At 33.3% G+C, this 12,500-nt stretch overlaps 3 protein-coding genes across 5 annotated transcripts in view; 2 read left to right on the top strand and 1 right to left on the bottom strand.

The window, feature by feature from the left end:
- Nucleotides 1-3,272, top strand: part of PheRS-m (Phenylalanyl-tRNA synthetase, mitochondrial) — a 4,370-nt gene extending 1,098 nt beyond the window's left edge. For both annotated transcript variants that reach the window (XM_042999473.2, XM_042999474.2), the window contains exons 2-9: nucleotides 128-243; nucleotides 398-727; nucleotides 876-1,007; nucleotides 1,397-1,556; nucleotides 1,800-1,931; nucleotides 2,212-2,372; nucleotides 2,517-2,639; nucleotides 2,875-3,272. In XM_042999473.2, coding sequence (XP_042855407.2) covers nucleotides 136-243; nucleotides 398-727; nucleotides 876-1,007; nucleotides 1,397-1,556; nucleotides 1,800-1,931; nucleotides 2,212-2,372; nucleotides 2,517-2,639; nucleotides 2,875-3,042 — 1,314 coding nt within the window. In that variant the 5' untranslated portion in view covers nucleotides 128-135 and the 3' untranslated portion in view covers nucleotides 3,043-3,272. The remainder of the gene's footprint in view (nucleotides 1-127; nucleotides 244-397; nucleotides 728-875; nucleotides 1,008-1,396; nucleotides 1,557-1,799; nucleotides 1,932-2,211; nucleotides 2,373-2,516; nucleotides 2,640-2,874) is intronic.
- An 899-nt stretch (nucleotides 3,273-4,171) lies between these two features.
- On the top strand, nucleotides 4,172-8,561 carry bcn92 (LYR motif-containing protein bcn92). Its single transcript, XM_042999478.2, has 3 exons — nucleotides 4,172-4,322; nucleotides 6,989-7,109; nucleotides 7,832-8,561. The coding sequence occupies exons 1-3, from the start codon at nucleotides 4,237-4,239 to the stop codon at nucleotides 7,880-7,882; spliced, it is 258 nt and encodes an 85-aa protein (XP_042855412.1). The 5' UTR covers nucleotides 4,172-4,236; the 3' UTR covers nucleotides 7,883-8,561.
- Nucleotides 8,562-8,960: 399 nt separating this feature from the next.
- The window catches only part of LOC122242223 (vesicle transport protein GOT1B), a 24,487-nt gene continuing 20,947 nt past the window's right edge, over nucleotides 8,961-12,500 (bottom strand). For both annotated transcript variants that reach the window (XM_042999477.2, XM_042999476.2), the window contains one exon: nucleotides 8,961-11,124. Coding sequence is in view for 1 of the 2 variants with exons in the window: in XM_042999476.2 (XP_042855410.1) it covers nucleotides 11,083-11,124 (42 nt within the window). In the remaining variant the exon portion in view is untranslated. The remainder of the gene's footprint in view (nucleotides 11,125-12,500) is intronic.

The following is a 12,500-nucleotide window of genomic DNA, read 5'->3' as shown; positions in this document are numbered from 1 at the left end:
AAAAATTTGGTGAAGCTTAGAAGGATTATAAAACTTTTGGTGGAGCTTTGGTGTCAAATTATCTTAGAATCATGCTATTTAGTTGGAGTAACTTCTATTCTAAAAGGCTATTAACTTTTCTTTGTAGGCAGGATAATGGTACTTCACTGTTCAAGATTATTCTTTATAAAGCCATTGCAAAAGCCATGGCTTCCAGCATTCATAAGGCTCAGTTCAACAACAGCTCAAATCTCATCAGGAAAGGTATGTATTTGCATTATGCATAAAAATCTTTAATTAATATCTTTAGCAAGGGAATAAATGTGAAAGAAATCTGATGTACAGTATTTTGTGATGATATTTTTGGCAGTGATGACACATGGAACAATGTTTTTAAACTATATTGGAATTATTGCAGTTAGACATTGGAGGAAAGACCTACGATGCAGATGAAATGACAAACGTGACACCAAAGATCCTGTCACACCTTGGCAGGAATCTTCATCTTCAGAAGTACCATCCCTTGAACCACATTTCCCAAAGAATAACCAAATTTATGTATTCAAGATACTTGAGTCCCAGAGGAAATCCTCTCTTTTCCATCCATAATAGATTACAGCCTATTGTTACTCCTCAGCAGAATTTTGATTCATTGTTGATCCCCAAAGATCACATAAGTAGGAAGAAGAGTGATAATTACTATGTTAATAAGGACTACCTCCTTCGGGCCCATACAAGTGCTCATCAGGTAATATCACTTGTAAGGCCGTAGTCTAGTGTTACATTTACTTTTATGTTCAATATAGTGATGTTTTTGTCTTTTTATTCTTTTTAATTCCTAGTATCATAGATATATGAAAAATGGTCTCTTGGTTAATGCATTCCCATGATTCCAGAGTGAACTGATCAGCATGGGTTTCGATAACTTCTTGGTAATGGGTGATGTGTACAGGAGAGATGAAATTGATGCATCACACTACCCAGTGTTCCATCAAGTAGAGGGTGTGAGATTAACTTCCAAGAGTGAAGTAAGTGGCTGAAACAAACATGGCATTTATTCCTGACTTTAGTTATTTTATATGTTTATCTCTTGACTCTTGGATTTTTTTGTAGTGTTAGTTTTACTCAATAAAAGCATTCCACACATTACCAAAAACTCCATAGGAGTAAATAGGATTTCAAGATCTGTGATATATCTAGGTATCATTTATCATATATTTTATATGTATATTAAACAGAGAATATTGTATAATAATCTAGAGATATTTAATGCTTTCCAGATTATTTTTGGAAAATAAAGAGCAGGTAGAACAATAATATATAAAATTTAGATTATTTTATTTTTTCCTTCATTGTGTTCCTTCGGAATTATTTATCATTTTGATGTGATATCTGAAAGGCCAATACTTACTTGCAGCTTTTTGGGAGTCACCAGAACATGGATGATTTTCAGCTGTTTGAAAATACAGAACGATCAGAAGTCCGACAAGGGGTCCACAATCTAGAGGCTGTGAAGCTTTTAGAGGTAGATTTGAAAGGTTGTCTTGAGGGCCTGGCAATGAGTTTGTTTGGAAAAGGTATAATTATGTTGATTTTTATCCTAATTATATAATGAAATTTGCTTTATATCGGAAGATTTGACACTTAAACGAGTTACAAATTATACTGCAATATATTAGAAAAGATTACCGGAGTAATTTCCCAAAGAATTATGTTTTTTACAGCAAAATTTTTGTTAAGGTCAAAAAATATATATATATAGTAAATATGTATAAAGGAATTTATTTCACTAAAAATACATATATGGCTTCATATTTCAGATGTTGAAATGAGATGGGTAGATGCCTACTTTCCTTTCACACACCCTTCGTGGGAGCTCGAGGTTAAACTTAACAATGACTGGGTCGAACTCCTTGGGTGCGGTGTGATTGAACAGGAGATTTTAGTGAATGGTTTGTCCTAATTGTCTTTTTTCATTGTTCTTATATTTTATTTTCTGATATTTATATACTGGTGAATATAAGATGATTTTGAAAATATATCTGTCAAAATGAAATATGAAAGCAAGTGTAGGTAGTATTGCAATCATCCCATATTTGTTAATCTACAATTTACTTTAAGATGTTTTAATGCATCAGTATGAATGGCCTAAGAACTACTTTATGACATACGTTTCCTTTAAAGGTATTTTTTCACTGTTGAGGCACTGATATGTGTATTTTCTCCTTTTAGCCGGGGTGATGGACAAAGTTGGCTGGGCATTTGGCCTTGGACTGGAGCGCTGGGCCATGAAGCTTTATGACATTCCAGATATCAGATTGTTCTGGTCATTGGATTCTGGATTCCTCTCGCAGTTTGAGTTTGAGGATTCATCTACAAATATCAAATATAAGGTATGCTATTTTTCATAGTAAATTTAAAGCATGGTATGATTATTTAGCTTTATTATTATTATCATATGAGTTGATGAATTCATTAGTGTGATCCATCGTTATACCATAATATTCTTTCCTAAGAAATAATTTCCTCTTTTTCAGAATGTTAGTCAGTATCCACAGTGTGTCAATGACATCAGTTTTTGGCTCCCGGGAGATGGAGCATTCGAACCATCCGACTTCTATGATCTTGTGCGGAACATTGGAGGCAACACTGTAGAACAGGTAAGACGTCATTAAGGTGTTGCTGAGAGATTACATAAAATATTTGCAGTTAAATATATCTGTCTCAAAAAAGAAGTATATTCACATAGGTTAAAAAGTATTTTCTTATTCCACTGTCATGCAAATATCAATATCATAATATGATTAAAACAGTTATTATAATTCCTCATACCTAAAGAATCAGTGATAGTAAATTAGCATTAAGAGATTACATTTCTTTGACTTGCATTTTCAGGTTACTCTTATTGACAATTTTACCCACCCAAAGAAGAAACTGACCTCCCACTGTTACCGAATAGTATATCGGCACATGGAACGGACTCTTACCCAGGAAGAAGTCAATGTTACGCACAAAGAGATTGAAAAGGCTGCTGCAGAATCTCTAAATGTTGTAATCAGATAAGTGAAGTTAAAGATAGAAGGAGAGGAAGAAGAATAAAAGTGCCCAATTGCAAGCAGATCACTGTTGAATTAATATCCAGTGTTATGTAGTGTTTTGTTATTTTCCCATTTGAAGCTGATTTTGAGACTTATGTTATTTTATACTGTAGGGTGACTTTATTCAGAAAAATGTGCATCTGTGGAAATTTATGTGTATATATGCTATGTAAATAAACAATTTGTTATTTATTATGATAATTGTTTTTCTTGTTCCCGGAAAGTTTTCTTACTAAAATATTTATTTAAAGACAAAGAATTCAGATTTTGGTCAACATTTGACACATACATCACACAAATTCTGTCACAAAAATATCTACAGCCACAACAGGAATACACTCCTTATATATATATAAGAATCCAAACAGAAATTGCCCATTACACAAAATATGTTGCAGCTAATCATTTATTCATGGAAATAACTTGGGAGTTAAAAAGGAGCCATAACTTGTTCCCTGCATCACATACATGTTTTTATATGGAAAGTTTAAATAAATAAGAGTAACATTATAAAACGTAGCAACTTTGTAGTTTAGTTATCATCATCGAAACCAAAAAGATATATTCTAAATTTCATGTCATGTATAACGACATGTATAAATAGTAACAGATTTGATACTTTCTGCTAGTTTAGGAGGGAGTGGAAAATTGTAGTTCCTTATTTTGCTTTCTTATTTTACATGTCATTGTGAGAATCCTTCCTAGGAGTCGCTTCCAATGGCGTAATTGTAGGAAAATTAATTTCGTTTTCTGGAGAAATGCGAGGCTGTGCTTTCGACTATAGGTTCAATCTCCCATTATTTGTCTGAGTTGATTAGTAGTTTTGTAAAGATAAAGGACTTTCGTGAGATGTTTCTTGGATATTTGCGTTATTAATATAATTTGTTATTAGCTTGCAAGGCCCATGACGCAACAGCAGCGCGTGATATAACAGCGGACAAATATTCCCCTGCGTTCCCAGGATCGCCATCGCCCACATTTACTATGACCTAGAAAAAAAAACAGACAATTTAAAAGAAAAAAATCAAAACTAACTTCTCCGATCATTAAGCCGGATTTCACATAGCGAGTTTCAAACATTATCCCGATAACATGTAATTACCTCGAAGCCGAAGCCAAAGTCAGCGGCGATGTTCGGACGACAGACGTAAACAACACGATGGCCGGCGGAGCAAGACGCGAGATCCTCTCCCTTTATAAATCGCTACTGAGAGAGAGCAGGAAGTTTCCTGCCTACAATTACAGGTGATTATATGAGTTGAAGGTGTCGATTTGTTTCTGGATGGGTATTTCTTGAGTTTTATCGGTATGTGTTAAATCTTGCGTACACTTCGGGAAGAGGTCATGGATTTCATAATGAATAACGTGTATGTTTTCTGTTTTGTAACTTGCGATATATTGGTCATAGAAATGCCTTTAAACTGATGAAAACAAGTACTGGTGTCACTGGTTAAAATAAATCTTCAGAGAAGGAAAATGTACGTTTATGATCTCTTTTCATTTTTACAGGGATTTAAAAGTAAGCATTTGAAAGCTCTTTTCTCAGCATGGATGTGGTAAAATTTCACTAACTACCAAGGTATTGGTACCAATGGATTCCTCTCACCCTCTATTATTCTTATATAATGCATATATTTCACAATTTCCCTTATAACCCACAATCTGGGCTCTGATAGTGGGAGAGGACATGAAGCGTACCATAATTCACAGGTTGAAATATACATAAGTATGAGAAAGACGTACTGACATGTGCCATAATGTACTTTAGTCAACCTCTGCAATCTCCCCATGGTGGGAGGGGGGCTGCCATTGGTCCCCCCCCCTCTCCCTGTAAAATAAACCTCTTCTGCATATTCACTGGAGGATGGAGCATACTTGTGACATCTCAACACAAATGAAAGTGCAGGAGCCTCTGCCCCCTGCAGTGAATACATCAACCTCTTGCACTGTTACATATACGTGGATTGTTGGTTTTCTAGGGCAAGGAGGGGGGTGCTGTCCCTTCCGATTGATGATTATAGTACAATCATGGCATATGTCTGTAAATTGTTATTCCTATTTTACCTTCAGTTTCCCAGATATACAACATGCCCTTGCCAACCATCAGGGCTGAGAGTGAGGGGTGAGGGAAGCAGGAGTTACATATTATATCCACTATATATTAGAAGTAGAGGCTGAAAGGAGTCCATTGGTACTACTATTCTGGTAGTTAGTGATGCAGCATTATAATAAAAAAATGCCAAGGATGTGTTGAAATAGAAAAATATAATTACATGAGAATAATACCATTTCATGGGGTGGCTTTCAGAAAAGGATTTATTCATATGATTTACTGCCTTTTTTCTATCCAAATAATTGAGCTCAACAGTGGTACAGTGTCAAGTGATCACTACAGCAAACTCCATTATGTATATTCAGGCAAGATAGAGCTTGGACTGATTCCTTTTTTGATGGTGATTTATGAGAGGTTACAACCTTTATCTTGCGAAGAGTTGTGTGGTGGAGGGTTGTTGGCCATTGCTGTAGCACTGACAAGCAGGAAGACTATGCCAGTCAGCTCAAGGCTTTTTGCAGATGTGCTGGTCTTGCAATTTTTCAGTATGGGTATTCACAAAGTATGATTTCATGAGATATACAGTATTCATTTTATATACAAGAAGTAAGAAGTGTGATACAAGATTCATCTTCATTGAAGTCCTAAATCAGGTTGGAAACTGCATATTGAGCATTTGTGGAAAAACTTTTACACCTGTATATAAGATGCAAGTTAACAATAAACTTTTTCTTTTGGTAACAAGAAATTCTTATTGGCAAAAGATAAATTTTGCACAGATAGCACCTAATTACTGTCATTTACATACGTGTGCACGGTATATATTCAATGTGTATTACAGTCTCAACTTGGATGCTTGGTTGAAGAACCTTGGTCCACAGCTAGAAAGTTGTATCCTAGATAAATTTTACAGGGAAAAAAACAGTAGGCAGGCACTGGTGCTTCATAGATCTGGCCAGGATGGTTTAAAAATCCAGCATGCTTTCCCACCTGATTCGGTTATGTTACATCAGGTTTTTATATTCTTCCTCCTTATTTCCTTTTTTTGTTAACCCATCCACGACGGGGGAATTCTAGCCTTGAATGTCACAATGCCGGGGCGTTCAAATTATTAGGCCTAAATCAATTGAAAGGCTGGCAGTGCCACCCGGCCACTGGGCTTTTGAATGAGCGGTACAGTACTGTACCACCCATCCAGGGTGGGTTAATCTTTTCATGTCCTTTTATTTTTTTTCTACAATTTAGACCTATTTAGTCCTTTTAAGGATAAATGTTTTATTTTATTCATTTGAGAAATGGTTTTTATTTTTATATGTAGCATAGATAGCTGCCCCATCATTAAGCATGGACAAATGGCAAAATCATTGTTTCCCAGACATTTTGCAGTGGCTGTTCTTTGATAATTACTGTTGCTGATGTGTTGGTTAATTTGAAACTTATTGAAAGAGGCTGGGTAAGAATCTTGGTAGTCTTTTAATAGCAATAAGAATTTTGAGTATCAAACTTACTTATAAGGAAATACCATTTTGTGCACACCTATTCATAGCAGCAGACGAGTGAAATTATGATACATAGGTATTTTTCTCAAAAAATATTATAAAGAAATTGCAAATCTGAAGTTATTCAAAGTATGATAAATATTCATATGAAGTCTTGATTGGTGTTATTTTTGTAAAGTAGGTTTGCTTCTCAGTTGTATTCACAGGTAAAGACCTCTCTGTCTGTCTGTCTGTTTGTCCCTGTGTATATCTAGCTATATATATATATCTATCTTTTTCAATCCAATATTTTCATGTTTGTTAAAAACAAAATGCTTTGTAAAGAAACTGCTCTTCACACTGTGTTATTTACCTTTCAGAGAATATGCAATAAGGAGAGTTCGAGATGGATTTAAAGCTGGGAAAAATATTACCAACGAGGCTGACCAACAGAGAGAAATGCAAGTGGCAAGAGAATCTTTAGATGTCATAAGGAGACAAGTAAGTTACTATGTTCTACTTACCTGGACCATTATAAGTAATCTGTAGAATCGCCCTGGTTCAGCCTTTACATTATGTTTTGTTGGGTAGAATTATTCAAACAGTGTGCTGCTTTCTTTTATGAATTGTTTACCTCTTGCAGATATTGAAAATGTTATGAAGCCATTAAATTAGAAATAAATTAGATCACATAAGAGAGAGAAGTGTTCATTGGAGATACTGCTAAAACTATTCTTCTTTTTATATATTCTGCACCAAATAGGAAGACTCTTGTTGGCCCCCTAATTTGAAGCAGTATAATCGGCCCTTGTGTGCAAAATTGTAATATAGTTGAGTTATTAACCCAAATCCTCCGGGTTGGTGATCCCTGGCATGCAATGCATTTCTGGGAGGCTACCACATAGGCCTAAACTTGCATTCCGGTGTCTTATCTTATCACGCCCGGAATCTGAGGAAGAAAAGGTGGCATCACTTTATATGACACCCAGAGTTTGGGCCAGGAAAGTGCCGTCTTTACTGCTTGCCACCCGGAACATTTGGGTTAATTTTAGCATTATATTATAACAATCTGTAGGTATGGTGTGATAAGCAAAGTCATATCCAATGTTTCAAGCCAAATAATTTTTTCTTGAATATTGTTTGTCATTGTACAAATCTTGTTATTTCATAGTATATCTTGCATGTCAATCAAATATGAACACCAGTTTCTTCTTCTATTTCAGGTTGTAATTGGTCACCTATACACACCTCCAAATCTAGTAATTGAAAAGTAGATTGAAACACAAATCAGGGAAAATAACGTCATAAATAGAATTATCTTACAAGATCTTTTGTTCGTATAGTTGATAAGATAAATATTGCTGAATAACTTGCAATTTGTTTCTTTTTCTTTTTTTCCTCTGTGTACTATTATAAACACTGTAACACAATAAAAAGATGAAGAAAATGTGAAGTTGGTGTCCCTTTAAACTGAGTGAAGTTTAAAAAAGAAGACTCGTGGCATGCTACCTAATCTAGTACTCTCTGTCTTTCCTTTTCTTCCATATAATTCATGAATAGTATGTAGGATACGTATATATACTTTCTTAAAGTCTAATTTTTCTTATGAAGGCCTTAAATTTGATCAGTGATCCCAAAGTGAATGTATATTTTAAATGCATGTTCTAATGCAGTCTAATGCTCAATGTGCCTTGACGAAGAGGCCGATAGCCAAGCAAGATGGTGGAAATTTCACGTGTGAAAAGTACTTTCAACGAGTTTTCACCAAAGTGTACATAGCAATTCTGTAATATAGTGGCTAATTTATGCTTTGATTTTACCAGTTAGTCTGTTAATTGTTATTTATTCTCCCCTCCCAATAAAAATGTATGTTGAAGTTTTTTTTTTTATAATTACATGTTTTGTTTTTTGACTTGATTTAAATAAATGTACATATTATACATTTCCATCACATTGCTGTTTCATTTCCCATTCACAGTATATATCATGATTTAATGAGAGAGTAACAATATTTATAATAAAATATATTAGATATATCAAAATTCATGTTTCTCCATCTAAGTATAAAGGGCCAAGTTTTAATCAAATAAATTTTTCTTTAAGAGGCTAGATCTTTTTTCAGTTCTATAATATATAGGATATTGTCATTTTTCTCTATATATGGACATCATACTGAAGTTGCATTTAACAAAGTATTTAAAGTTAGGTTTCCAAAATAATGATACTGTGTACAGTCCAACTACGCCACATTGACGTTACTGTACTGCACAGGTAATGAAATGAATGTTTTGTAAGATCTACATACATTATAAAAGACCAAAAGCTTGCTATGGTAGGCAATGAAAAAGATTATTCCCTTCATATTTTATGTGTGTTTGTACAATGACACATGGGATTTGCCTGGCATATTTGGCAATTGATAAAATCTAAACTTTTGGAAGAAATCATACAAAGTGCTAGCTTGAATTGTAGCAAGATGTAATTATGGCCATTACTTTTGTCTCCTATTTGAAAATTGAATCAAACTGGACAAAAGAAATGGCTCGCTCACATATTTGAATTATGAACTGGCAATCTCTTGCAACAGGAGCTTTCATCAAAATGAGCTATCAAGAAAAAATAAAGAAAAGTTAAGTGAACTTTGCATCCCAGTAACCAAGTATAGTATATGATTAAGAAATTTTTTCTTTGATTTAACTAGTGTTTATTTCCAGAAATATTAACCTGCTAAATTACATACACAATATTCTTGAACATGTTATGATTTGTACACTTGTAGTATGGCTCAGAAAATAAATACTGTACATAATCTCAGTGGTTAATCTAGAGGCAGTTCTTAATTATGCCATCCAATTATCACAAGATTTACACTTAGCAAGCAGGAGCACATTACCATCATTACCTAAAACAAAAGCCCCATTGCTATTTCAAACTAGCGTCTATGTACACAATGGTTGTTTTTCCCAAAATACAAAGAAACAAACAAATCGACTAACTAAACAAGAGTAAGTATATATACATGAATTCACTGATTAAACCCCTTGTTTTCCCTGTAAGTTTTTCATATTTTTAAGTAAATTACTGATTACAATGCAAGTCCAGCCTTTTATAAAATGAAATAAAAATCCTCTGCATAAAAACCCAACAATTACAAAAAATAGAAAATTAATATCCATATCTTTGATTAAACATATTTTGAAAATAAATACTGTGTAGGTATTCCTTTTTTGTGATTGCTTCCACAAAGGTATTCAACAATATTACTAGCTATTACAAAACATGTATGAACACGGTATACTTAAAGGACTATAAAAGTTGTTCACGTTACAACCTTGCAATGATGAACTAATAATTCTTTGAAAGATCCCCTTATATTGTTATATAGGATGTATATAGATTTCTTTTCATTATTTTTCACTGCTACTTCTATACTTATTTTGTGCATCATAGCATGGTTGTTTAGAAACAGTTGCCTTTTAAGAGCTTGCAGTCTATGCCTATACACTGAACTATCAGTCTCCTATACTGTTTTCCATCAACTATTCTGACAAGTAGCAAATTCTGGCAATAAGAAAGTGGATGATGGTCACACTGAAGGTATGACATGAATTCATAGGTCACAAAGACATGGTTCTGTTGCGAATGAAATTCAATGCAATGTGTTGTATGGATACTAATGATCAGTTCATAAAAACCACCAACTACCTCCCTCTCAGGAGTTGGTACTAGATGAAATGTGAAGCTTCCTAGTATATCAAAATGGTCAATAGGTTTTCATTTACAGCAGGCTAGCCCTTCTCCCTTTTCTATATCATAATTAGTTCGGAAATGCTAGATTTTGTTAGTAAGCGGAAACTTTGTCTTCTCTATCTGAGGAATATAATGATAACAACAAGTAACTCTTACTTCATACTTCATACTTTATAAATATTAACAGAAAAGATCAAGTAAATCTCAATAACTAGAATAAAAACAAAGGGCTTCAAAAATTTAAATATAAAAATCTATACAAAAATGGAAATCTGAAAAGAAACCTATAATTTCCGGAAATTTGGCAAAAGTAAATCACACTCTTCATATTACAATATATAAATATTCAATCCAGGTGTCCCCTCACTTAATAATTTTGAATCCAAGCTGATATACATGTCTACTTGAAATTCATGGTGAGCTCTTTATATCTCAAGGCCGAGAAATAAATGTAAGCACTACTAAGTGCACCAGTTAGAGCAAAGTTCTGTTTTATGTTATCCTTGTTTTGTAAACACCCTATTCATCTTATGATTTTACGTCCTTTAGTGTTTCTTCATGTCAAACATGTTCAACATATAGTCCCTATTCCACGCACATCGTCTTTCAAACTCTTCTCGTGTTCGGGTCTTGGCACTCTTTCAGTTCTCGTTCATCTTCTGACACCGCTGTCACTGGATTTGTGGCAACATCGCTATTCTTAGGATTCTTCATTTTCTCCTCGTCATACATTCATCTTGGAGTCCCCACCTATTCGATCGACAAACTGAAAGGAGTAAAAACATTGTTATTGTATGTGGCTTAGAAAGAATATGTAATTTGGAAAGTAAGGAGATTGTGAGTTTGTTACTTCAAAATAGGATTTTGAATAGCTCTGTAATTTATATTTATAACAGGCTTGTATTAAGACTAATTCACTTGAACACTATAATTGGTTACATAACATGCTCACTTTACCATTATATATATATACACATATATATCCAGATTTATCTAGACAAGAAGATTCTTTCCAATAAAGTTTTCCACAGGATTCTTGTCCTTTAAGAATTGTGAGTAAATAACAATAACTAAATTAATTTAAAGTTTTATAATACCATATTTAGTAGAATATAAGCATTGTATTTACACCATCCCAAATGTAGGTATATACCATATAATATAAAAAAACAAAATTCACTAATTATTATAACCACCAACACCATCTGATCATAGCTGCCAACTTAGAGAAACAATAGCATAGGAACAGGTATTTTTGCTATTTACAGACCCATACTCTTTTTTCTTCTTTTCCTTTTTCTCCATACAACTTTGTGGAACTATTTGGATAAAATACTATAGTGTAAAACAAAAAGTAGTAGTAATGGTAATAGTAATAATAGTAATAATAATAATAATAATAATAATAATAATAATAATAATAATAATCCAAGTCTCCATTGGCATTTCAAAGTCTGGGAGAAAGAGGGGCACAAATTTTCTAGTTTACGTTCTGCAGAACCTTGAGTTTAGAAGAGAGAGCAGCTTATATTCAGATAAATACAGTACCTATCTTTTCATAAAGTGGATGCAAAAACATAACATGAAGAAAGGTGAGTTCTACCATGTGTCAGACTGCCACAAAACCAAATACAAAATAGAAATAAATTAGTAACTCTATACATGAGAAGAATAAACAAGAATGAACAAAGCCATTTCTTTTAGCTTGTGATAAAGGTGTAAGAAATTAGAGAAAAAAATAAATTAATAAATAAGTGTTTTGGATATTAAGATGCTGAATTTTATATATGAGAAAGAAGTTATAAAACATCTTAGATTTTGAATTTTACTTCCTTATAAAGAGATACTCCTGCCAAAAGTTGTAAAAGTAGACATAAAACAAATGTTCAAACGTAACTTCCTATGCAGTTTAAATATGGCTTTAAACATAGGACTAAATATGCTTATTAATGAAGGTCAAAATATATGCATACATAAATATAGAATTAAGTCTTTCCTTATAGGTTAACATATGCCTGTTACTAAAGTTTTCAAAATACTTTTTAAAAAATGTTTAATTAAAGTCTAAATTAAACCTAACATAAATAAGAGGCATAAAATACCCATAACAAAGGATCTAAATATGCCTGCAAAAAAAAAAGT

Source organism: Penaeus japonicus, unplaced genomic scaffold (assembly GCF_977035675.1).
Source record: "Penaeus japonicus unplaced genomic scaffold, GWHDUDI00000001_assembly GWHDUDI00000014, whole genome shotgun sequence".
In the NCBI taxonomy this organism is placed as follows: Eukaryota; Metazoa; Arthropoda; class Malacostraca; order Decapoda; family Penaeidae; genus Penaeus; species Penaeus japonicus.
Note: the sequence above shows the minus strand (reverse complement) of the source record. Positions and strands in the feature narration are given on the sequence as shown.